Raw genomic sequence first — 26,582 nt, 5'->3', positions numbered from 1 at the left:
ACGTAATTATTTTTAATATTTCATTATAAGCTATTAAATAAATCAATAGATATTTCAGGCTTACGTTAGAATTTTCATTTATTTGTAATGTGTAAAGAAACTACATAAATCAAAGTAGCTTTTCGTGTTAAGTAATTTTCAATCTTTCTAAGTTAGCCTGCTTGTATTTTTGATTTTGATAATTTTGTAAATAATTGAATATGTTAGGTAGACACAATAAAACAACAAAATACACAGTTAAACATAATTTATTTAATATTATTTTAATTATCACAGATCCATTTATTTAATAGTCATCACGTTAACAAAAATATATAGTCTACAGCGGTGAGGATTCCGTATTATACAACTCATTTTCAGGTTATACATTTTTCTACGTGTTTTAAAATTATTTACAATTAAATCTTGTACTTAAAGTGGCAACACTAATATCTAAGAAAAAAAAATCTTTTATTTTTGTTTGAATTTATTTTTGAAAAAAAAAGAAAAATTTAAAATCGTAATACTTACATATTATTTTTGATATATTAAAAGAAACATTATTATTAATAATAGTTGCCACTTTAAGTACAATCATAATCACGGTATATACAAATCGATATATTTCGTAACAGGAACAAAATTAACTGGTCATTCATACATTCCAAAAGTAAAAATATCCAAAAACAATATCCGTATAAATTTTCCCACTTCACTAACATTACCATACTTTAGAATTTTAAACTTAATATTTTAAATCATATATTATAGTGATGATAGAAAATCTATTATAGAAATAGGCAGTGAGGGAGAGTAGGTATATAAGTAAAGTATAAATGCATTTTAGTCTTACGATAAACGGTTATTTTTACAATAAGCTCTGCATAGTGCGTATAGATAGCCAAATAATATCGATAATTTGGCACGTATCCCTAAAAACTGAAAAAGCAAGAACAAAATGTATATTCCAATACAATGAACACTCAAACGCTTATAAAATTAACAAGATGGCCGCGCACGACCGAGTTCTTTTAAAGATTAGGCACTATTATTGCTACTATAATATAATTTATTCCGCTTATCTACAGCATAGATAGAGCTTCTATACAAAACTACCACGATTTTACACGGCCAACGGCCCGTACTATGTTCTAAACATTTAATCTACAAGATAATTAGCAACGAATTCAACGACGAATGCTACGACGTAAAAATCAATACAAATTCTACTTAAAAAAATACAAAAATTGTGCAGTGTAAGTAAGCCATCGCCTTCTTAAGTCGAAATCGAAATGAAACTTCAACTAAAACTAATCATCGAAGCATTCGCCGTTGCGTCGAACGAACATTAAGTCCCAATTCATAACCAAGACGGTCTGCCTTGAAGCAAGTCAGCGGCGTCGTGTCTGTCCATTTGTCGCAAGGCTGTCGCTAGTGAAGATATAGCCCCCGGGCTTCTCTCTCTACATTCCCAAAGTTCAAGAATAGCCTCCGTGGGAGAGCTCTTAGTCGCAAACCAGGTAGTATACCGATCGACACCTAATCTAGATGCTAAAGCACGCCAATCATTCCCACGTGCGTTCGGCGGATCGAGAATCGCACACAACTGACGTTTGATCCGAACGCTCAGTTTAAACGGCCCTTCTGCCTCATTGACGCCCGTCTCGTTGACTGTTACGTTCCGTTTCACACTCCCGTCATCACTCGCGTCACTCCTTCCCAGTCTTGCTTCAAGCAAATTCTCTGTGATATTGAAATTTCTGGATTCCCCACGCGGGGATTTGCCGCGATGAGTCATGTCCACGGATATTCGGAATGTTTGCTTGTACGAAGGATTCGTCCTTTGACACGCGGATATCGAGAAGTCGATGTTGTCGCTATCGTACGTCCGGTCTAACGTAAAATTGCAGTGCACCGCGTTGTAATTCGACGTCCATATGTGGTTAAACGGAATCTCCTGGTACGCTACGCCGGGTTTCGCTTTCCAACCGGGACTGACGTGTTCCAAATTCAAACACAAATTGGAGCCGCCATCTTGGAATAGCAAAGACTTAGGTCGGTCTAGAAGAACACCGCCGAGTTTTTTCTCTTGCTCCTGGCAATAGTACGTAGCGCAAGGCGTGTCTTCGAAAATATAAACGCGGATCGTATATTCGGTGGCTGTTTCGTTAATGGGAGTAGCGTAGAGTGCTAATTGGAGCGCTTTTACGGCTTTCCCGTTGAAACTTTCGCCGACTAGAACAAAAGTCGTCAGCATGTCTGTGACTAAGAATATTTTATCGGTGTCTAGCTGCGTAAAAACCGGCGTGTTTATGGTCTCTTGGCCGAGGTTGACGACTTTTTTCCAATGCGGCGAGTTGTCTTTGTTGTTATCTATGGCGTATAGGGCGAGATTCCAGAAGCCATGCTTTAAGCTCGCGCAGTGCGGTATTTGCAATATAACCGACTTGCTAAGTTGGAGTCTAGGCGGGCCACATTTTACTACCGGACTGAGTTGCGTGATACCTGCGGGCAAAAAATTATTTTCAAGTGAGACGCTGCGGGCGGATGTTTTAAATAAATTGCTACTTCGTTAGTAATTATATGTTGAAATTGTTTGCCGATGTTTTTGATATGGATAATCGTTGCGGATTAAACAAATATTGGATGTAGTTAGCTTTTTTGTCTTTTTATTACTATTAATTTTAAATTGAGCCTCGAATATAGTAATTGAGTACAAGTTTTATCGATAGGTTTAATTGGTTATCGCAAAAAACTGAACCCTTTGAAGTTGACTTAATAACCGTATCGAATTAATATTTATACTTCAGAAGTTAATAAATTTGATTGGGTACAATTATTTTAACAGGATAATAATTTTCTAACAGATTTATGGGATCAGATAAAAATTATATAATTTAATCGTTTATGTATTAAATTGATACGTAATTGCATACGTTTAAATCTTAAATTATACTATACAGACAGCTTAGAAGCTCGAAATATAATTTTTCCAAAACCTGAAAAAACATTAAAAAAACTCACCTTTCCCCAACCTAGCGCGATATCTATCATCCTTAACAACCGCGACGTACAACTGTTCCCGTCTTCCCCTGGTCAGTGCGCCCTCCGGGATGGTCAGCGCGACCCCCGCGGGGAGACTCAGTCGAGCCCCAATACTTGATACTGATAACGATTGAGATGTAGGCGAATTTGATACTAGTTCAGCAAGTTGCAGGGTTACTGATTCGTTGGCTGCGTCATACATGGACCCGGCTGGAAAGAAATGGCTTTTTAGAGATGATTTAAGGAAAGACATGGAAAAAGTGGGAAGGCGATCGAAAATATAAAAAATAACCTTTTTTTTGTTAAGGTATTCAAACCTAGCAAGTCATCATCTACAGTTTAACTTGAATGGTAACATTATTTTATGTGTTTTGTAAAATATGTACTTCTTGACTCCTGAATACCTTAGTTATTAGTATTAGATCTGAATGTCATGTCCATTAATGATTGGTTTTCTATTTTTGTTATAGAAATCGTCAAAGGTAAATAGAGGACTAAGGAGGACTATTGTTTTATTTCTTCGAAGACATAAATACCTCTCGATTGTCAGGCACGTGGGTGAACAAGGAGGCTTAATAAAACAATATAATCCGCTTATGAGAAATGCGTGGACAATACTCGTATAAAGGTATATTCATATTTAAGTAAAAATAATTGGGTAGTTTTATGTATTATACAATCTAATTTGTTAACTACATAAATAAGAATATTTTGGAGCTTCTATGACCGACCATAGTTACAAACGCATTAATTAATCTCTTTTAAACGTTAGATCGATAGCTGGTAATAGATTTACGATTTACGTCTTCTTGTTTTGAACGGAAAAATAAAGACTTTATACTTCGCAAAACATATTTATTTCTCAAACTTTTATTTTTAAAAGACTGTCTGACCACCCTATTTAACATGAACTATATTCATTTTAATCCAATTTGTTCTACAAATTGTTGATAAGAATCGAATACTCGATGAGTTTGGCTCACAGTTGACTCAGCGGTGACTCATTAGAAAGGGGTCATTTTATACGATTTGTACTAAAGATAGGACATATAGTTAGCTGTTATTAATTAAATTGTTTAACAATCAATAAAACAACGTGTAAATAATTTGATCGTACCTTTATGAAAGTAATGGGTGTCATAGTTTCCAGTAATTATAGATTTTTTTATTAATAGGTCAAATGGAGACGGTTGTTGGCAACTGTGTTCAATTATTGGTATTTGATTCTACACTTATATAAATATTAAATAATTTGGAAAATCCAAAAGTGCACGCCTCATAATTTTTTTTTAATAATTACTTATTAATTATTATTTTTGTTTATTTAATAACAATTAAACCACATCGAATCAGACCCTGAAAAATGAAAGGGTTCTATTCCTGAGCATACTCAAGCGTAAGAGAAAAAAAAAGACTCGATTAGTAAAGTATTTCGGTCGCTATCGTGTTAACAAGAAAATCCTCCGCACATACAGACACACGGACGTCCAAGACAGAACTTTTTTAAACTGTTTTTTAACTAGTTTAAATAACAAAAATGACATCAAAAATATCATGAACGTTAAAAATAGTGTTTTTTCTTAATATGTGTGTGTATGTATTATCTTACAAGTGCAATGTATGATACATAAAGACATTTTAAGTTTGAAAAATCAGATGTTTTGCGCGAAGTGACAGTAGTACCCACCTCAACGCTTCGCTTATGAGGCGTGCAATACCTAATTGTATTTGACTGAAAAAATAGATGTAGAAGTAGTAATAGCAGTAGTATTAAAAGTCGTAATAATAATAAGTAGTCGTAATAGTAATAAGCATATATAGTATATACTCACAACTCGTAAAGCAGCTGGAGGCAGAATGTTCAGACTCGCTATACGGCTTCGTGTCGTATTCGTCACTGTGTCCCTTGCTTGACGCACTTGGGGTAATTTGTTGGTCCACGGGTGATGCGTAGCTAGACAAAAATTAGAAATATTAATACTTGGATGAATCCTTCTAGTCCGTATAAAGAAATAGAATACTTCGAAATTATACGATTTGTTTAACCATTAACAGTTGATAGATAAAGCACACAACTTTGAGGTATAAGATAAATTACTGCTATTTGGCGAGAAAATGAAACGTTATGCATTAAATTTCAGGTAAATATAATAACAAGTTAAACAGTTTAAAATACGAAGCACTTATGTTATCATTTTTAAGTACATAATAACAAATATAATACGTCTTTATTTTATTTCTTTAACATACATAGATTCCTTGCAGCTATTTGTATTACAATATTTATAATTAACTTTAACAAAACAATACGCCAATAAAAAGGAATACCAATTTATACTGATTATTATTTTGCCAAATTGCATTTCTATTTTATTAATTATCATCACACTGGTTGCTAGTAATTAATACAATTCAAACTTACCTATTAGTAAGATGCGGTACATCATAATGGTGTTCGGTCCGAGGGTCAGGGGGGTCGTAGCGCGGGGGTCGGTGCTGCATCAGGTCTGGAGCCAGCGAGAGGGACTGCTTCTCAACCGTGGGGTAGATTTCTGGTTGGAAGTCTAAAACAAATTATTCTTTTGTAGATAACGATGTATTGAAAGTAAATTTCAGTATTTGACTGAAGATATGATGATCTTGAACGATCTTGATGAAGTTTAATAAACACAATATGTATTCACACACTAAAATACACACTTGTTCTGTTCCTTATAATATATCTGAATAGTTTTTACATATTTCTCTTTATCTAAGAAAATGTTATTCGTGTAACAATAAAGCATTATGTACTGTCGGAAGAGCGAGATGTTCTAACACAAGCATTTAAATGCTTACAAGGATGTCTCAATGACTGTAAAATTGTAAACGTATTTGTTACAGAATAAATATTTTTGAACTACGATAAAGCAAAGTTCTACTGTAACATTATACAGAAAAGCTTTGAACAAACTAATAGATGTTTAAATAACAATTTTTTTGTGCAGCTGCAGCGTGTTCTGGTTCTTACGAACCATTAAAATATGTAATCATTTATTTTTTACCACTGAATGCACTATTTTGTTTTAAAAAAATCTGCTGCGTTATAGGCATTCATATTACCTTCTCGATTTGCTTTTTCACAATGCTAAATACAAATACAATAATTATTACAAATACAATTAAAAATTTACAGTCTTCTCTCCTTAATTTACAATGATATAAAAGCTCACCTGTCCTCGTCATAGTATACAGCGAATGATCCCTAGTCTTCCGCTGTAGCAGTTTATACAGAACGGCTGCACCAGCCAGGAACACCACCACGGCGACCGCGATACCAATGTATAGTGGTATGTCGCTGTGCGCAGCTACTGTAACAAGATTTGGGGTTAGAGCTATGGTAGTTAGGAAACTATGTAGATTAATAGGAGAAGTTTATTGTGTTTTAGTTTTACATACACAAATATAGATATATAAGGACTATTACCTACAATAAAACATATTATCAAAGGAGATTTTAACAATTTCCTGATTTCGAACTTCTTAAGAAATTTAACTTTTTTATGTTCAGTGTGAGGTAAAGAACAAAATATTTATTTTGTAACTGTTTCTCAATACACATTAGACATTATAAGATGAAACTTAGTTTCAACAACATGAATGGTGTTGGCAACGAGACCAAAAAAATGGACTCCATGTTTCATCAAGGTAATCAAACACAGATCGTTTAATCGTCATACGTTAATCTAGGTATATTTAGGAGACGATCATGTACAAACTAATCTATCAATCACTATATAAAATTGTTAAAATTATTAAAATGCATATAACTTAAAATGTTAATCTTATTTTCAGTTCCGACACGCGATTCTTCACAAGATGCCGTACAAAGTTAAGGGAAGCGGAATAAATTACAAACTTTTAACTCACTTTACGAGAAAATATTGCTACGTCACTGTTGGTAAACTTTCCGAATGGCTTCTATGTAAACTTAAACACTAGAGTATTATATTAATGAACAGCTGTGCTAAAAACTGAACACTAAATATTTGTGCTATGTTAAAGTTTAATATGATTACAATGTTGTTGTAAGTAAAGAAATTACTGCATTTCTATGGAATAGAGAAGATAATATTTGGTATGGTATTAATGATATTGATAGGTAAGTGCTGTTTAAACATTAAATAAATGTGATATAAGATTCTAAAGTATTTTTCATTAATAATACAGTAAAAAATATCTAATCCTAACTTCATAAAATGGTCAAAACTAGTCGCAAAAGAAAAATCCATTGATACCTCATTTCTCGGACACAATTCCGCTATTTGCGATAAGTACATCACGAAACTAGTCATAAAAGGACTGTCAAAATACACTGTGGCAGATAATCAACTACACCTGTATGATAAGCTTTTAAAATTTTACGAGTTGGCAATAAAATTTGAAATATGTTCACATTGAAATGCTCACCACAGCCGCTGCCTTTTAGGGGGTTTGTATACCTTGCAACACTAACCTTGAGTAAAATCTTAGAAGGCAAGCGAAGAGGATACAATTTTATGATCATGATTTATTTTTTTACGCATCTGTGTTTTAATTCTTGATGTGTTAATTGATGTTCAAGATCAAACAAGAACAAAATTAAGAACAAATTAAACTAACATATTTATATGCTTGCTAATGTTGAATTTATAATTAAAAATGTGGGAGCTTAATTTTAATAATTAAGCTACATTTAGCTAATTTTTTTAAAAAATACGTGGATTCATTATCTTATTCTATATTCTCTATATTGTATTTCCTAGAGTATTCTTATAAATACAAACATTATTTAAAATTATTAAAACTGAAACCAGGCCGAGCCTTTATCTAAGGAATAGGCTTTATTTTAAAACAATGGACTCCATGCTCCTTATGATAGTTATTCATACCTATTTATTTTACTATTATTATTCCGTTTCAGTTTGCCCTATATAAAACACATTGACTTCTTAATTCAAATTTTCATAATACAATTAATTTTTTTGTAGAGTCGTATATGACCAGCCTTAATTTAACCTATCTATAGACGATCTAAGATGAAAACTTAACTCTGCGTTTTATTACCGCAGTGAAACGGGCATCGCATTTCTTGCTATAGCTTTTAATATTATTTATGTCGTCCTCGACTTTACGATTCGTCCCTGGATGAATTTTAACGAGATATTTTTTGTAGGACTTCAAATTAGGGGATTAACGAGTGTAAGTTTGTATGGGAAGATGGATATGGGATCGTGTTGTTCGATTAATTTATATGATTTAATTAGGATAAACATTTGGGACAAAATATATGTAAGTAGAATATTTTTTCTTTTAATAGTTTTTTTTAAGATTTACTACGGTTATCAACAAGAATGTCACACGCTCTAGCATCATATTTCGAGTCATTCAACTGAAAGAAACAATTCTTCTGTTAGGTCTTTATAACCAAAACATCGAGGGGACAATGAGCATTAACTGTTTTAAAATATACCCCTCTGACAAATTTGTCCTTGTAACCTATATATACCAAGATACTAAGAAATCCTTTGCTTCGATTCCACACATTATTCAAAAATAGACCAAGTCTAAACAATCTTTCTTGATTCGTAAACACATCGATTTTCAAAGCTAATGCAGAAATCAATAAAAGCAATCACAGTTAAACAAAACTGACAGGTTATCAGAAGAAAAATATTAAAGAAGCTTTACGTATACAATGTAGAAAGCGTAATGAAGAATTTAAAGACTCGTTTCGAAACACTATTAAGCAGCAGTTTTATCAATAAATTCTAATGTACTTCTAATATAAAGCCAGTTCATGCGAATAACAATTTTTTTAGACACAAACAAAACTCAGAAGCAAAGTGCATAATTTCAGCAAGTCATTTTTACGCGCTAGTTACTGGATGAAAACTGTTTTGTATTTTACTTTTAAGAGTCGATAATGTTTCTCAAAATATACCCATTAAGGAGACGTAAATAACTTCTAGCTACCCAATATCATTTAAAACTATAAACCAGTTCTAAATAAAGTCATCATTCCAGTCTATATCGATGCAATTAAACAAGCGAAGGTATAATTTACCGAGATCGTAATCTAAAAACGATTATCGAGACATCGATAGGATCGTTAGTGACCTAAATTATATTTCCGCTTTTTACCTGTATAAAAAGATGGGAATCTTGTACAGCCTGCGGCTAGATTTTTATCGGAAACTTACAGGTTGGTCTTAATTTAGCTTTTAGATTCGAATTAGTAGTTTGTAATATTGTAGGTACATGAGTTGTGTTTGTTTTTGTGCAGTAGAAAAAATCATGAAGTAGATGAAAGTTCTTTAATTTTCACCATTGTTACGTAATTTGTTCGTCGGTATAGTTAGAGCAACGAAACTGATTGCATGTATTATAGAGCAGGCTCCAAGGAGTTGTTCGTTTGCAAAAATAGCGGACCTAAATCTGACTTCTGATATATATTGTATAGATCCCAGACATCCTATAGACAGATGTTGCCAACCAGTTTTGTGGTCCCCCTCTCCCCACCCCGGTAATTAAATATGGCATACAAAGAAAAAAATAAAAATTTCCAAAACATGCCGTGTGGGGTATAAAATGAAAGAGCTTATTGAGTAGATCACGAATATATAGCATACTATAACAATTCTTACACTTTCTCTAAGATTTTTTAGAAAATTTACGAAAATGCTCCATTTTTGAGTTAACTTTAAACCACTATAGATTGAAAACTCAGGAATATATTTTTTAAATTATTATTTTAAATAATTAACAATAGTCCATTGTTTACGATTCAATAGTTCGTAATATAATATAAGTGAGAAAAACACAAACACAAAATGTTTTAAATTGCAAGGCGCAACTTTCACTGAAGTTACCGATTTGAAATAGAGGCTGATTCAAGAATGTTCTGCCATACACAACGACAGTGCAGAGATAATTATTCTAAGCTCTAACACCGATATTTTTGTATTAGGCCTTTATTTCTGGCATAAACTTGAAAATATACTCGCCATCTTTGAATGCTCCCCCCACTCCCCCATGCAACTATTTCACTGTACGAACTATTGAATCGTAAACAATGGACTATTGTTAATTATTTAAAATAATAATTTAAAAAATATATTCATGAGTTTTCAATCTATAGTGGTTTAAAGTTAACTCAAAAATGGAGCATTTTCGTAAATTTTCTAAAAAATCTTAGAGAAAGTGTAAGAAATGTTATAGTATACTATATATTCGTGATCTACTCGATAAGCTCTTTCATTTGATACCCCACACGGCATGTTTTGGAAATTTTTATTTTTTTCTTTGTATGCCATATTTAATTACCGGGGTGGGGAGAGGGGGACCACAAAACTGGTTGGCAACATCTGTCTATAGGATGTCTGGGATCTATACAATATATATCAGAAGTCAGATTTAGGTCCGCTATTTTTGCAAACGAAACTCCACTGAGAGTCCGGTCTATTACAATCAAATGTTCTTTCTCTTTTGATGTAAATGCACCGTTATAATGCATTTAACAAACCACAAAAACACATACAAAATATGCAATTATGTATGTAAGTTACGTTTTATACACATTCGCACATTGTCAGCCGAACCACGTTTGACCCACATACTGCGATTCAATACACGGCAGGTCGTATGGTTTTTGGGGCAATTTTCTGCTAAATAGAAATGAGGTGACTTACTGCGGTTGTGCATAGATTTTAAGCCGTGATGAATGAATTCTTTTTGAGTTTAAACTTTAAATTTTTTAGGGTTTAAACTGCGCTTTTTAACTTTTACGGAGGATTTGAGTTAATCAAGTAATTCAGGTTTTATTCAATTAGAAATTAGTTATTTTATGATTAGAAAATGTAGAAGCTACAAAGGCTAAGAAAGTAAAACATTGCATATAATTAGCTACTACCTACTGTAAGCTATTAAAATTTTGTAATTTGTATTAAATCTATTCAATAGTGCACACAAGATTTATTAGAAAGGTTTATACTATTCCACGTTCCGGGCTATAAATCTAACATTACCAAATTATGTATCAAAAGGGCTCACTAACAATCCAAAACTATTATTAACAGATACGAAACTCACTAAGTGCCACTCAGATATTGAAGAACACGACTTTATGCGCCATAAATTAAATATTTACATATAAAAACCACAAATTGTCCGTCCGTAGCACCATTAAGTACGCACGCGTGACGCAACGTGGTCATGATGTTCATAAATCTCCAATATAAACATAAGTTATATCCGCATAAGATATATAATACATCCGTCTCTCGGGTGCACTTGGCCGTTAACTAAACGTCATAAAACGCTGTTGGAATTAATTTGCGTTAGCTTATCCGATTAACCTGTGACTGCTGGCTTAAGCTGTGACATAGTAAAGGGGTGTTAGGGACCCGGGGTTTCGATTTGATCCTTGATTTTGATGATGGTTAAGTGGACCATTTGCGAATGGCTGAAAACTGTTTATTTATTTTCATTAAATGTCAACTCTATTTGTCTTGGTTGTTGAGTCATGAGTATCCAGTAAGATATTTGTATGAATAAAATTGTTTATTGTTAATAAATATTAAAATAAATATACACTAAAGGCCAATTTATTATGAAAGCATATTGGAGGCGTCATTTTATAACAGCCTGAGATAAAGCATTACTGTTTGTTATAGGACGCAAATTATTACCCAGCAGTAAGTCGCTATTACCCGCCAAGAAATAAACAACACAAATCATACCGCAAACAATGTATAAATCAAATCCATAATTTACGTCATGCTTTCACCAAGTCGTTGTTCAGACAAATTGATATGAGAATTCAATTTCCTTGGGCGCAGTAAAAAGTTAATAGCAAAAATAAAACGCGGGTCTGATGCACCCCGTCGACATTCGGGGGTTAATATTGAAATTTGTACAGTGTAAACATTTGTCAGTGCCAGTCGTATGAGTCCAATGCAGAGATTGGAGATACAGAATCCAATCGACAAACCCTTGTTGGCCATAACGTGGTAGGAGGCCTGGTGGAATTAAATTCTTCTGCGTGCATGCGAATGTGGCACTAAGGCTATTAATCATAGAGGATATAGTCGGGTAGAGGTTCGCAGAGTTTGGATGCAGCGATCGCCCGCTGAGTTGGCTCGGCGAAATCACAACAAATCATTTACGGAGTCCACCTCCAGTAATGAGAATTGCAGTACGCATCCGTGTTTGCAAGTGCTGTGTGTTTGACATGTAAGTATGTGTGTATAAGTGTATGTATTTTATAAAAGTAAATAGCATTTAGAGTGAATGCAATTGCATTGATAGATCTGATAGATGGATAAAGAAAAGATTAAACAATTATGTATTATTTTATTGTTTTTTTAGTATATCAAATCATCGCAATAACGGTGTTGCATTTAATTGTGTAAATTCCACAATTTGTTATACAATAATAATTACTATTTGATCGTAAATAACTTACAGCAGATGTACAAGTATACATCTGCCCCTGCCTTCTGCATAGTTCGTTAAAAATTTAAAACGCATTCGTAGTTATCAACTAAAGGTATGTATATGTTCAGAATATACCATTTCAATTGTCACAAAGAAAATGCATATTCTCTTAAACCATCCAAGTCAATGGGAAAAGTTCGTACACCTATGCCACATAATATCACGACAAACATTACTATTTATAGTTATTAGTGTTCCCCAGCCATTTTAGTTTCCGCCCGAGACATGCCATACGCATATTTATATCATTGCCATACTTTATCACGTCGTTATTTAAGCAAACTGCAAACACTTGTACTTGAAGATATACAAAATCATTAGCGCGATATTTATTCGCGAGACAATAATGAATGTTCGAATGCTAACGTTAAGAATTTATGTAATGGTAGACGTAAATATTCTAATGCAAATAATGGGCATCGTAAGCATACTAACAAATCAGTCGCGTATGTCATACTAGATTAAAGTAAGTTTCTTACACTCTCATTAGTCGAAGATGATTAATATCCTCTAGTTTTATAAACATTGATTCACTTTCGATACTTTTACATAAAAGCAACAATAACGACTAGTAAGCTGTTCAACTTCATATCGTAACTTGTAAAAGTATACATTTGATAGATTTAAGAAATAATTGTCACCAAGTTATACAAATGTGTAATTTTATTTCCCTATCAACTGATACGGAAATAACATCTATTAATTATCCATCATTGATTAAAAAAGGTTAGAAAGCATTTCACTACCCAGTGTTTGGATAATAAAAGATGAAGCGACTATAAAATTTCACCATTTCCCCTTTGTATGTGAGCAATTAGGCTAATGAAGAGGGCAGAGTTCCAGTGCAGATGAATAGTCCTCTTCCAGTTCTTCATTCAACGCTCACCTTTCATGTGGCCAATTCACTGATGCTCGTGTTGAATTAGCTGTGAATCCCACATGTATGTAAACCTCATATTCATTCGATATAACTTTTATAATTCCACAGAAATTTCTAGAAATATTTTATCACGGAATAAATATATAATTCGCTCCATTCGCTGCGAATTTATTTCACCAGATTTGTAAGGAACGATAAGATTTTACAAATTCCATCACATTACAAGTGATAAAAGCGATCGTGTTTCGCGAATTTTGATAGATGAATGCTACAGAAATTTCGCCGATAAATAATACGCGAAAAATAAACCCCTGAAATATGATGAGCTATAAATAACGATCAATCTCGAGGAAAAGATAAACAAAAGCAATTTATACGCAAATATGTCAGATTCAGATTTATATAGCGTGAAAAGAAAGTGGTGCGGTTTGGAGGTTAACCGAATGCAGCTTTAGGGAATATATCGAATCGATAAACAGGATAGGAAATTGAAACGAAATCAGCAGGGGCCAAGGATGATATATTGACATTGTGAACAAAATATGGATTGATCATTCCATTTGGTGTATTGGTCGGCCGCCAGGGGAGTTTGTCATTAAATATTAAATGGTGATTGATATTTTGTAAATGGACGCGGTAAACAATCACGACTTCCCCATATCACATGATAGAATATTAAATGGTTTTTGTAATATTAACGTGAAATATAACCAGTGTGGAATGTATACACGAAAAATGTCGTATTGCTTTATCCAAAAGGATTTAATTTCAAAGAACTTGTAAATAAATAAATAAAGTACACACAGAAGCTCCCACATGCATTAAGGTTAGTTATCATCGTATGCGAAAGTACGATCTTTCGTAAAACTAGATCGAAATCTTTATACGGCCTATCTTCTAAGCCTAATTAGTCAGTTCAATAAAGAAACGAATCTTCAATGGCGGCCAAAGCTGACTTTGACAGATGGTAGGATCATCAAAAAAGAAAATAAAAATAACGTAAATTGATAATTATTTTATTAATTATTTCAAATTGTTTGTTGACAAACTTTTTTGTTATTGTATTTGTGTATTTATATGAATTATCATATTTACGTATACAGAATGTAATAAAATCCCCATAATACTTGTAATAAGCCCATAAAACTGAACAACTTTTCCCAAAGAACATATTTTGTCAAATTCCAATAAAACATTATTTACTTTCGCAAATGCATAATTGTCATTGTAAATTTATGATAAAAACTATTATAGGGAAAATCAAATACATTTTAGTGATTTTATTTTTCCATTTTTTTTTTGCATACCGTACGGCCGTGTGTGAGCGAGAGGGAATGATAAGCGCCGCCATTGAAGATTCGTTTCTTTAAAGAACTAACTAATACTAACGATCTTAATAAAACTTGTTTACTTCAAAATAAAATGGGATACTGTCCAATTTAGCTGCAAAAGCATTAAGATATGAATGTCTAAGTCAATGTTACGTAAGTGCACCATAAAATTTTAGGCCTGTCTATATTTAGACGGAATGATCCGACCCAGATGGTCACAGTGCCCGAATTGAGTATCTTTTGAATCTTTTTAACGCGGCCGCCCAAAGACGGACCCTTTGTGAGCCTTATCGTGTAATTCGGTCCATAAAATTTAGACTGCTGACGGAAGGTACGATGGATCTAAATACGCTGGTGGCTCGGGGTTACCGATAGCCTGTTATGAAGACCGTGTAACATTTCATAGTTATGAGCGCGGAAAAGGAAGTTTATTTTTAACTCGGCATCTGGCTGGAACCGTGTGCCTTTCATAGAATCGGCTTAATTAACTGTCCCTGGAAGTTTCATAACTTGCCCGATCTTGTGACAGCGAATTATAAGCAGAAGTTCAAATTTCTCATGTCCTAAGTTCTGTTTGCAGGCGAGATGTCATGTTAAATATATTTTGGTGGATGCAATTAGTGCGATGGAGACTGGAGTTTATCCCCTTTCTTGTGCAGCTAGTATATGCTAATTAAGGAAGACCGAGGTTTGTAGTTTCCTTTAATATATGGCTATTGTCAATTTCGTATATTCAGAATAATTGAATTAAAAGTTAAAACTATAATAACAGTTGAAGTAGTAATAGTCAGCACCCACAACAATTACGTGAATTGTGAGATATTTATAACCCGGCCAACTATAATTTAAACTTCCACTTCTATTTGGAAACTTTTGTTAGTATCTTGATTTTAGTTGGTTTATATCTGACCTCGTTTAAAGAGTTTACAAGCAGGTTAGGTAAAGCTGTAACTGACTTCAAAGAGCACTTTTCAAGTCGTTGGAGTGCGGCAAAGTACCGGATATGACTGTATTTGTTCGGTTGGATTTAATGTCTGCAATAAAATAATTATGGTTATATTAAACTTATACTGGCACCGAATTCATAATTGGCGTATGGTATTTCTTCAACTGAATTTTTTCGTACGTACCTACATACAGTCGGCTGAGCACTAATAGTTTTTTTGTTGCGTATCGTATTTGTTATTTTCACTAGGATTCGTTTATAATTTTATCAAATTGTTTGTTTTAAGTGAATCTACCGATTTGATAAATTCTAGTACAGACGCAGCATTGAATAACCTCTACTGTACTTTCACATACAAAAAAAAAGCTCACACTTAGTTTTATTTTATTCCAGTACAACCTACATCAAAATTTAATGAGTCAAGAACACAGAATATCATGAGTACTACAGCGAATGAATTTCCTGCATTTATTATACATGACCCAGTTTTTATTTGAGCCTTTCACAAATGCATGAAAAATTCGTGAGTTGTTTTGGGTTTACACGTTTCAATTAATTATTTTCATTGACCCGAAATGCCGCTTTTTATTTGCTGTAGTATTTGGTAAAGTATATTAGCTGTTAATTATGGAGTTATTTTCATATTATAGAATACATGTCTATTGTTTAAGGGTGCTTTTCCACCAGAGATTGGCTATGCTGCTTGCTGTGGATGCGTTTGATATCAACCAATCATATTCGTTGATAAACATAGCTTAGGTGGAAACGGACTAATGCTATGGATGCATGCAGTGGTGTACATTAGGTACATTATCTCTATAATGCTTTGAATGTGTCCGTAATCCGTATTATAGAATTATAGACAGCAGGCAAACTTTATGGCTATGCGGTCTGTAGGTGTGGAACCATATATATTTCTTCAACTTTTTTTTCACCCTTACTCTTCTTCAAAATAGGACCTACCTCCGTGCACGCCACAGAAGTCCCCGATGCAGTCCGCGTGCTGCACCTGAGCGCCGGAGCACGCGTCGCCCGCGCACGCGCGCCGCCGCGACTGCCGGCAGTCCGAGCCGCACTCCGACCACTCCGTCCAGCTTCCCCATCTGCCAGAGCCTGGTGATGCTGTGAGGGAAATCATAAAATTAACTTGTTATATGTTAAAGTGTTTTCCGTAGGGTAGGTACCAAAGGCTAAAAACGGGAACCTTATCATGAATGCCACATATTACTAAAAAGTTACTACGTAATCATTACCTACTTCTTATCTGTTATGATGTATTTTTGTTGCCGCTTAAATAAAAACTAAAAAAGCAGAATAAAATAAGTATTTCAGGGGGTAAATACAAAAAAAAATCAATAATTTTTGAGGATGCGTGCGCGAGTTCGACTCGCACTTAGCCAGTTTTATTTATAATTTATGTGTGCGTGTGTGTTAGTACATGTTTCTTTATTTCTAGTGAAGTCTCCCAAACTACGACAACCTGCATGACTCAGCGCTTTCTCCCATAGTGTCCAGGAAATACCAATTAGCGATTGATCTATAATAATGTATACTTACTGAGATAAAGAGGAAAGATAATTTTGTTTGTTCCGAAACCCCGGGGTTTTGAACAGCTTCACCAGTAGAAAGTTACATTATTCTCATACAGGTATTGTTCAACCCAAATGAAATCTTTCTTGCTTAAATATTCTTTAGAAAGATAGCAGACAGAGGTTTATATAGGATATCAAAGCTAATATCCGCAAATATGTACAAGGGATGAAGAAAATATTACGCAGCATTTAATATTCATAACAGGCTTGTTATAATCAGTGTTCTAACATTTATACATAACGTTAGACCAAGATCCTTATTAAATATGTAGGGCCTTCGTTTACTACGTTATTTTTGCGAGATAAAAGCCTGTATATAATTCAATTTGCCGTCGTTTTTGGTTATATTCGTACAACAATGTCTCGTGAATAAAGTATGTTGTTTTATCGTCAAAGGAATAACTTTGGGATAAGAGTAACCTATTAAACGTTTTAATGACGCAATCTCTTTATTGTATGAGACACATGTTTAAACGACGGTTATATGACATGTATTTGTATCTGGAATTTTATAAATATAAATTTAAAACATTTAGGTACTAATAAGTATAAAACTTTCGTCGATTATTAACATACAACCAAGATAAAACTTGCAAAGAATTACCTCACAATAACAGAATGAGATATAAAGCTCGCAATAATCCGTAAGCGTACACCTTAATTTGATAAAACCAATTCCGCTTATAAAAATATAACAATAAAACGAAATTGATCGAGTCAATTGCAATTTCATTAAACCGGCTCACGCTATCGGCCCATTTGCGAATTTGATATCAGCGATATAACCGATGTATCGACGGCTATTTATTTCAATAAAGTTATGATTAGTTAAGTATGGATTATGTAGTTTTGAACACGATTTTGGGGATTATTGTGTTTATTATGATTAACGATGTTAGTAATTAGTTTCCACGAAGATGTAATCTTGTTTAAAAATTACTTTATTTGTCAGAGGTAGTGATTTAGATATATTTTAATTTGGGAATTAAATTATTTTAGTTATTATACTATATAAATTAACATTGTTCATGTGAAAAAGGGCGTAGTGAAAAAAATATAGACGTAGTGATCGAACAAATTTGATGTTATAAGATCTTAATTGCTCTACCATAAATAGGGTTAGTAATGTAGGTATTGTATATAATTGTGAAATGTGACAGCCCTAGAACCGTAATCAATAAAGCTATGGGTGTACATCTTCCTAACAAGTCCATATTATTCTGCACATAATCGAGTTATGGCTAACAAGAAAACAATAAGTATACTTACATAGTAGGTACAAAGTATTACAAAATATACCTCGACCAGGCGGAGAAAAAATATTAAACCAAAGGTATCTCATTATATCCTAACAATATCGCACTGGTTACAATAAAATCATTCGTAGTAAAGAATAACCATTTCATACAAATAATTGCTACAATACAAACAAGAAAACACGGTATAGTGCTCCGTAATTGAAAATTAAAATAAGACGAGAGATGGATAAATCACTTGTTTGTAAAAATAGTGGTCAGGTCATACGCTGCAAGCGATGTTCAGCTTTAATTGCTTTTGTTTACTGGTCTATTTTTAATTGCACTCTGCGAATTATTGTTCGCTACGATTAATTAGTAGGTACTGCGAAAATCTAAATGAATCGCGTTCTCATAATAATATGTTTTTAGAAATAAAATTTGTAGTTTTTATTTATGCTTATATTCTGATTGTTTATTGGTTATTTCTGAAAGGATATTTAACACTATTTTAATTACGTAAACAAGAAAAAAAACCAAAGCCGATTAACTACGATAAATTTTGGTTGTAAAAGTTGTTATAAATGCCGTCTAAAGCCGTTCAAATGAGATCGATATTTTTCTATATGTTTTCCTTTTATACAGAAAATTTGGCGTGGATAAAAAGTCATACGTCACATATAGACAGTGCATCAAAATTATGAAAATAAACCAATATAAAATCTACTATAACTGCTTATTTGCAACATAAGATTTTATCTTTACGCCACACCCTCACGTAGGTGTATGCACTAATGCATACACTCATGCACATCTTATTAATTAAAAAACACATAAATCAGTCGAGGTTCGTTAGAATGAAGGAATATTTAAGTTTTTATAGCTTGAAGTAAATAAATTGTAATTTTGTACGCGCATAATGGGACGGAACGAATTTTTAGGGAACTTGTAGCGGAAGTCTTGACAGAGAGGTTACATTTGTTATTTTTGTACGAATGATAAAAGGAATTTCTTTGTACTTTATTGGAGAAGATATTATAGTTGTGTGTAGTGTGTGTAATTAAGTGTCTACCGTTATAGCAGAATAATAGAGGGAATTACTGGAAATCTATTGATTACGATTTAAGATTAGGTATGTCCGTACTCCGTATACCTAAGCTAAAATACTTATTAAAAAAATCTTTAGTACCTAGTGTGGCAAAGGGAAAGATCATAAATGTTCACTGATCAATGCTTACAATTTAAATCAGTAGTAAGTTATTTATCCTCATTTGTTATCTGAAACCTGTAAAATTAATTTCTCTTTATTTATAAACACGAAATAGTTCGTTCTTTAATTCATACAACATTTATTCACACTGCCTGACACAAAAATTTAAATATTTTGTCTGTTCCCAAAATTTGGTTTACAAAATGGTACGTGAAAATTTATTGGACGTTTTTTACAGCCGTGTGTCACACGTGTACGCAATTAGTGGGAACAATGTTCGCACTGCGTCGAGCTGAAACTTCTTGATTAGGTTTTATTGTCTACGCGCTTGGTCTAGTTTACGCTCTGAATACACACAGATTTAGCGGTCAGCGAGCTTTTGTTATAACCTTAATTGCACGATTCTTGAATACATTGTATTTGAATTATGTTTAAATGGAACAGGATAATATAAAATGGGAATATTTTGTTCTGTGGTTTAATAAAGGATAAGAGTAGAAAAAATCGTTTGAAACATTATATTATTCACATACATTTCTTTAGCTCTAAATATATTTTTCTCGCTGAAACGAGAACGAAAAATTAAAATATTATTTTTTAGTTTGTTATTAACTAGAAATACTAAACAATATAGATGAATAACATAAGACCTACCTATTTTATAACCGAGAGTATAAATTCGCCTAAAATAAAGATTCTGTTATACGAACAAACTGACGGGCCATTTGTATAAAACTTAATATGATTACGCAATAGAATCTTTGCTCCGGTGTTGAACACTTCACAGCATCCGGCAGACTTTTACAATCGCTATGAAATATTTCTCCCTTTGATGTTAATAGTTGAGCGGCTATGTCAGTGGGGCCTTAGTAATGGAGCCCTAAAGAATATGTATTATTCTACAGCTACGCAAATATTTTTGATTACATTATATTATTAGATATTTAATATTATTTCAGATTTTAGGGTTTATTTTACTTTCTCATAACTGTTGGAATAGTACGTATCGTCCACTATGATTCGAGATCTAATTAAGTGTAACATAATTTTAACATACATATTTTATTAATTAAATGTAAGTATAAATGTGTCAATTTTAACATATACCTATCTAATAATCTTAATTGCAAACTAATCCTCACTCAAACAATCGTACAAATTCTAAAAACATCTGCTACATTTGGGGCCCGGCATGGGGCCACACGTGTGAGTCCCTCTCTGGACACCGTTCGCTATACTGAATTAAAGGGGTTTTTTATGATCAGATCCAAGATATGGTTAAACGTTAAATTGTACAGCACGTGCTCATTACAAATGTAAGTGGGAATGCTTTTGTTTTATTCTTATAGTTGGTTACGGGTTAAATGATGATTACGTTAATGTTTTTTTACTAGATGTGATGTTTATAGCGTTGGGTGTATTTGTGTTTATTTTAATTATTAGTGAAATCGGTTGTTTTGTTTTGTCAACTTCTTCTTATAAGAACTGTTAGGTTAGGTTAGCTATAACAAAGCTATCCAACTCTAATTTTTGAAAAGTGCTGTTGCAGATTTTGGTTTTTTGAAAAATGCTTGTTCTCTGAGGGAATATTAATATATTATCAAGGTATGAAATTCACAAACAGACTTACCAATCAGTAACTGTTGCGTATTGTCATATATTTGAAGATCCATGTTGTATCCATCTTGGGTAAGCACAAAAAATGCCATAACATTATTATAAATATTAATACTAAAGATGTATTAGTTGAAACATTAATATAAGTAGGTATCATAATAGTGATAATACCAATCTTCGTTATAAAAGGCATATTTCTAATGTACAAAAATTATTTCTTAGAAAAATAGAATAACATTTCATATTACTTAAGATTAATTGAATATTTATTCTAGATAACATTAGATAACCTTTGAAAAGAGAGAGAGATACTATCTTTCTTATTATTTATCGGTAAAATGTTTTTGGTATTTACTTTTCTCTGTATTTTTATGAAATTTATTTTTTAACTTCGTATATGATATTATCTTTATAAGGAGTACCTAGGTATTTAAATTTTCCTTAAATTAAATGAAGATAATATTACCTACGAGTAAATAATGTACCTATAGTAGGAATATGGAACTTAATATAACTCACTAGATTTCCGCCCGCGGCTTCGCCCGCGTTTCAAAGGAAAACCCGCATAGTTCCCGTTCCCGTGGGATTTCCGGGATAAAACCTATCCTATGTGTTAATCCAAGTTACCCTCTATATGTGTGCTAAATTTCATTGTAATCGGTTCAGTAGTTTTTACGTGAAAGAGTAACAAACATCCATACATCCATACATCCATACATCCTTACAAACTTTCGCCTTTATAATATATATTAGATATTAGATATTAGAATATTAGATAACCTGCGTCTTACAATGAAAAGGTCTTTGATTCAAGCCCACATCATAAATCACACACACAGACACAAACTAATCAATACATATAATAAAATTCTAGAAAAGTGGTGTCTGTACAATGAAAATATGTAAAAAAAAATTAGCAGGGGTTATTACTAAATCGATCCCAAACCCAAAACTGTCGTTAAAAAAATTTTTGTCTGTTTGTCTGTTTGTCTGTTTGTCGGTTTGTCTGTTTGTCTGTATGTTTGAACACGCTAATCTCAGAAACGGCTTATCCGATTTAAATGCGGTTTTCACTAATATATTGTGGTAAGCTTCATTTAACATTTAGTGTTTATTTCATGTCAATCGGTTCATAAATAAAAAAGTTATGACCATTTAAGTAATCACAGCGAACATTTGCTAAGGCATTCTATACATGAATTACTTTATTACGTAAATTATACGCTAAAGTTATTCCTTGACATGTCCAGATGATCATATCGAAAGTTCCCAAGCGTGGGGGGGGTGGTTATGCTGAGGGGGTAGTAGGGGGGGTCAAAGGAACTTTATTTAGATTTTTGCTCATAAGTCTAAAACCTGCACGAATAGCATTATGGTTACTTCTAGGTAAATTTTCTATATAAAAGGTCTTTGAAATTATGTCGTAGGTATTATATTTTTAACCCCCGTCGCAAAAAGAGGGGTGTTATGTCCGCTATGTGTGTATTGCGTGTCTGTCTGTGCCACCGTAGCTCGCTAACGGGTAATACGAATTAGATGCGTTTTTTTGTTACATTAGTTGTTTATTATATTATTTAGGTTAGGGGTAAGTGGGAATGAAAAAAACGAATGTTAGTTGTTAATGACGCAATTCATGAGTCGGTCGCTAGTTTTTCATGGGCTGATAATACTATAGTCATGGGAGATTTTAATATTAATTTTGCAGACAAGAGTACCATCGGTTATCGCAAATTGCTAGAATTCTTAACAATGACGAGCTTAACGCAAATTATAAATCAACCCACACATTTCACAGATCATAGTGAAACTATTATTGACCTTATATGTACGGACATAAATGTGCAACGGATATCAGTGAACCATATAAATGATTTAAGTCACCATGCGTTTGTTTCGTGCGAACTTTACATAGCTAAAGATAAGTGTATCCCTCTAAAAATACAATACAGACCAATTAAAGATATTAACATGGAACTATTCGAAACCGCTATGTCAAGCATTAACTGGGATGCTGTAATAGACCACCAGGATATTAATAATTTTGTTTCGAATTTTAATTCAATCATTTTATCAATTTATGACTGTCTAGCTCCCATTAAGCACTTTCTGGTAAAAACTCAGAACTACCCTTGGATCACGTACAATATCAGGTTACTGATGAGACGTAGGAATGATGCATATACTAGAGCAAAATATTCTAAAAAGGATAGTCATAAATTATATTATTTGGAGTTAAAGAAAGAGGTTGCGAATGCGATTGAGCGTGAAAAAATATGTTATTTTGAAACGTTTGTAAACACGAATTTTAATAACCCGCGTATACTCTGGAATAATATAAAAAAAAATGTTAATATCAGTAGAAGTACTGACAATGCGTTGCCGGAGCATCTTAGAAAGCCGGATGATATAAATCGTCATTTTTTAGATATTCCTGGTAGATCGTGCGCGTCTAAAGAGGACATAGATTTCTTTTTAAACAATAAAAAAGGGACTTCACTGTTTTCTTTTGCGGCTGTCTCTAAAGACGAGGTGTTTAAGCATTTTAGATCATTGCATTCTAATGCTATTGGTTACGACGGAATCTCTCTAGATATGTTAAAATTATCGTTGCCCTTTACTCTGGAAACAATTACGAATATCATAAACACTTCACTTAAGACTTGCACCTTCCCTTCCACCTGGCGTAAAGCGCTCATTAAACCATTGCCCAAAACTAACAATCCAAATTGTCTTAAAGATCTTAGACCAATTAGTATTTTGCCATGTCTATCAAAGATTCTTGAGAAAGTTGTATGTGAGCAAGTCAGGCGGTATTTAGATTTAAATGATATGTTACCAACTAGGCAATCGGGTTTTAGGAAACAAAACAGTACCATAACAGCTCTGTTGGATGTGGTTGATAATATGCTGGAGGCACAGGATCGAGGGGAGGGGAGTCTGTTAATCCTCTTAGACTACTCCAGAGCTTTCGATTGTATCAATATAGACCTGCTTCTCTGCAAGCTTTCATACTACGGTTTTGATGATGACTCTTTACAGTGGTTTAAAAGTTATCTTTCCTACCGCTCACAAATGGTAGAGTTAAAAGCGGAAAGTAGTCAACATGCATGTTCGTCTGCATGGGCGGAAGTTTCCAGAGGAGTACCGCAAGGTTCTATTCTTGGTCCTCTTTTGTTTATTTTGTATACAGCCGATGTTACGCAATGCATAAGGCATTGCAAATACCATATGTATGCGGACGACATTCAATTATACCTCTCGTTCAAGGCGAGTGAGATGGACATCGCTCTGGAAAGGCTACATGATGATTTGAGTCGTATATCGGTTTGGTCAGAATCTAATTGTCTTTCTCTCAATTCTAGCAAAACCAAATATATGATCATAGGCTCAACTCATCAAATCAATTCAATATTGGCCCAACAACCTACCATATTTTTAAACGGAGATCCAATAGAAAGAGTGACTGAAGTGCGTAATCTTGGTGTAGTGTTTGACGAAGGCTTGCGATTTCACAAGCACATCTTAAATATTTCAAAAAACTGTTTTTACCGACTGAAACTGCTTTATCGGATTAGACAGTCCTTGAGTGTTAATGTCAGGAAATTACTTTGTGAGTCGCTTATCTTGTCGAAGTTTAATTACGCGGATGTGGTTGTAGGTCCTAGGTTGCTGGCATCAACGAAAAAAATAGTGCAACGGGTGCAAAATGCGTGTGCCCGCTATTGTTACAATATTCCCTATCGTGATCATGTCACACCGTACTTGATCAAACACAACTCACTTAAAATGGAATATCGTACCCACTTACACCTGGCTACGCTTCTATTTAATGTTATAAAATATAGAGTACCTGTATATTTGTACAATAAATTGAAATGGTTGGCGGAAAATAATACAACCTACCAGACTAGACACGCATGTTCTTTGTTGGAAATTCCCTTACATAGAACTTCTACATTTAGAGGCAGTTTTAGGTATCGAGCCTCAAAATGTTGGAACGACTTACCGCCGCCTATTCGTTCACAACAAAGCTTATCTTCTTTTAAAAAAAAATTAAAGTCATATCTTCTCGATTTTCAAAAACGTCAACAAGAAAAAATTTAGCATTCCCAATAATGTTCCTATGTGTTTATTTATTATTTAAGTATTTATCCAATAATCTCGTTACTAATGTTTAAATATTATTTATTTCCTAAGTATAAGTATATATTATAATTTATAATATTAAAATTAATAATTATAGTATTTTAAAGTATATGTATATTATCATAATATTAAAATAGATTTTTTATTTTTTAATAACATGACGCAGTTTTGAGCAAAACATACATCCGCTGTCAGCAGGGCATTCTAAGGCAACCACTGAAAATCAGTGTATCGCACTGAGTGGCAGGCCTTTTGTGGCAAACATAGATTTAAGTTAGATTTAAGTTTCTTGTTTTATTTTATTTGTATCTTCTATGTCCACAATAAACATATTTCATTTCATTTCATTTCATTCATTTCATTTCATTTCATTTCATTTCATAATGTAGGTTGTAGGTTATACCCAAGTGATATATCAAATGAAAATAGACGACATGTCAGAAACAATTAGTTAAATTTTATCAAAATCGGTTCATCCATTTATTTGATATAGGGGTAAAAGTGGGAATAAGTAAATGAATTTTATCAAATATACTCAAGTGACGTATCTAATAAAAGACATGACGTGTAAAGTACAATAAGACATATTTTATCAAAATTGGTTCATCCATTTATTGGATAAAAGTGGCAATAAAAGTTGTCAAATATACCTAAGTGGCATATCAAATGAAAGGGATAGATATTTTTCGATTCATTTTTAAAAATTTATTACGGCCATTTTACTCATTAGGTTAAGTACTTTCGATATCAGTTTAAAGTTTTTTGTTATCTGTAATACTTACGGAAAAATCGCCTGTGCACACTTAACGATTACACCCTGTATAGTAGAGGGGTAAAAGTGGGAATGAAAAAAACGAATGTTGTCTGTTATACCCAAGTGATATATCAAATGAAAAAAGACGACCTGTCAGTAACAACAAGTCAAATTATATCAAAATCGGTTCATCAATTTATTTGATATAGGGGTTAAAGTGGGAATAAATAAATAAATTTTATCAAATATACTCAAGTGACGTATCTAATGAAAGACATGACGTGTAAAGTACAATAAGACATAATATTTTATCAAAATTGGTTCATCCATT

At 33.1% G+C, this 26,582-nt stretch overlaps 1 protein-coding gene across 2 annotated transcripts in view; it reads right to left on the bottom strand.

Moving 5' to 3' along the window:
* Positions 1-230: 230 nt before the first annotated feature.
* LOC149484338 (netrin receptor UNC5B-like) overlaps positions 231-26,582 on the bottom strand; it is a 72,972-nt gene continuing 46,620 nt past the window's right edge. The window contains exons 7-12 of one of the 2 annotated variants that reach the window (XM_089700459.1): positions 16,661-16,819; positions 6,237-6,374; positions 5,447-5,588; positions 4,857-4,978; positions 3,004-3,234; positions 231-2,484 (exon numbers count right to left, since the gene is read on the bottom strand). In XM_089700459.1, the coding sequence (XP_089556585.1) occupies positions 1,340-2,484; positions 3,004-3,234; positions 4,857-4,978; positions 5,447-5,588; positions 6,237-6,374; positions 16,661-16,819 (1,937 nt within the window). In that variant the 3' untranslated portion in view covers positions 231-1,339. The remainder of the gene's footprint in view (positions 2,485-3,003; positions 3,235-4,856; positions 4,979-5,446; positions 5,589-6,236; positions 6,375-16,660; positions 16,820-26,582) is intronic. The other variant, XM_089700460.1, reaches the window with a different exon arrangement.

Source organism: Colias philodice, chromosome 11, assembly GCF_061535455.1.
Source record: "Colias philodice isolate Cphi_HAF_F1 chromosome 11, ilColPhil1 Martin Lab GWU primary, whole genome shotgun sequence".
NCBI classification, from domain to species: Eukaryota; Metazoa; Arthropoda; class Insecta; order Lepidoptera; family Pieridae; genus Colias; species Colias philodice.
Note: the sequence above shows the minus strand (reverse complement) of the source record. Positions and strands in the feature narration are given on the sequence as shown.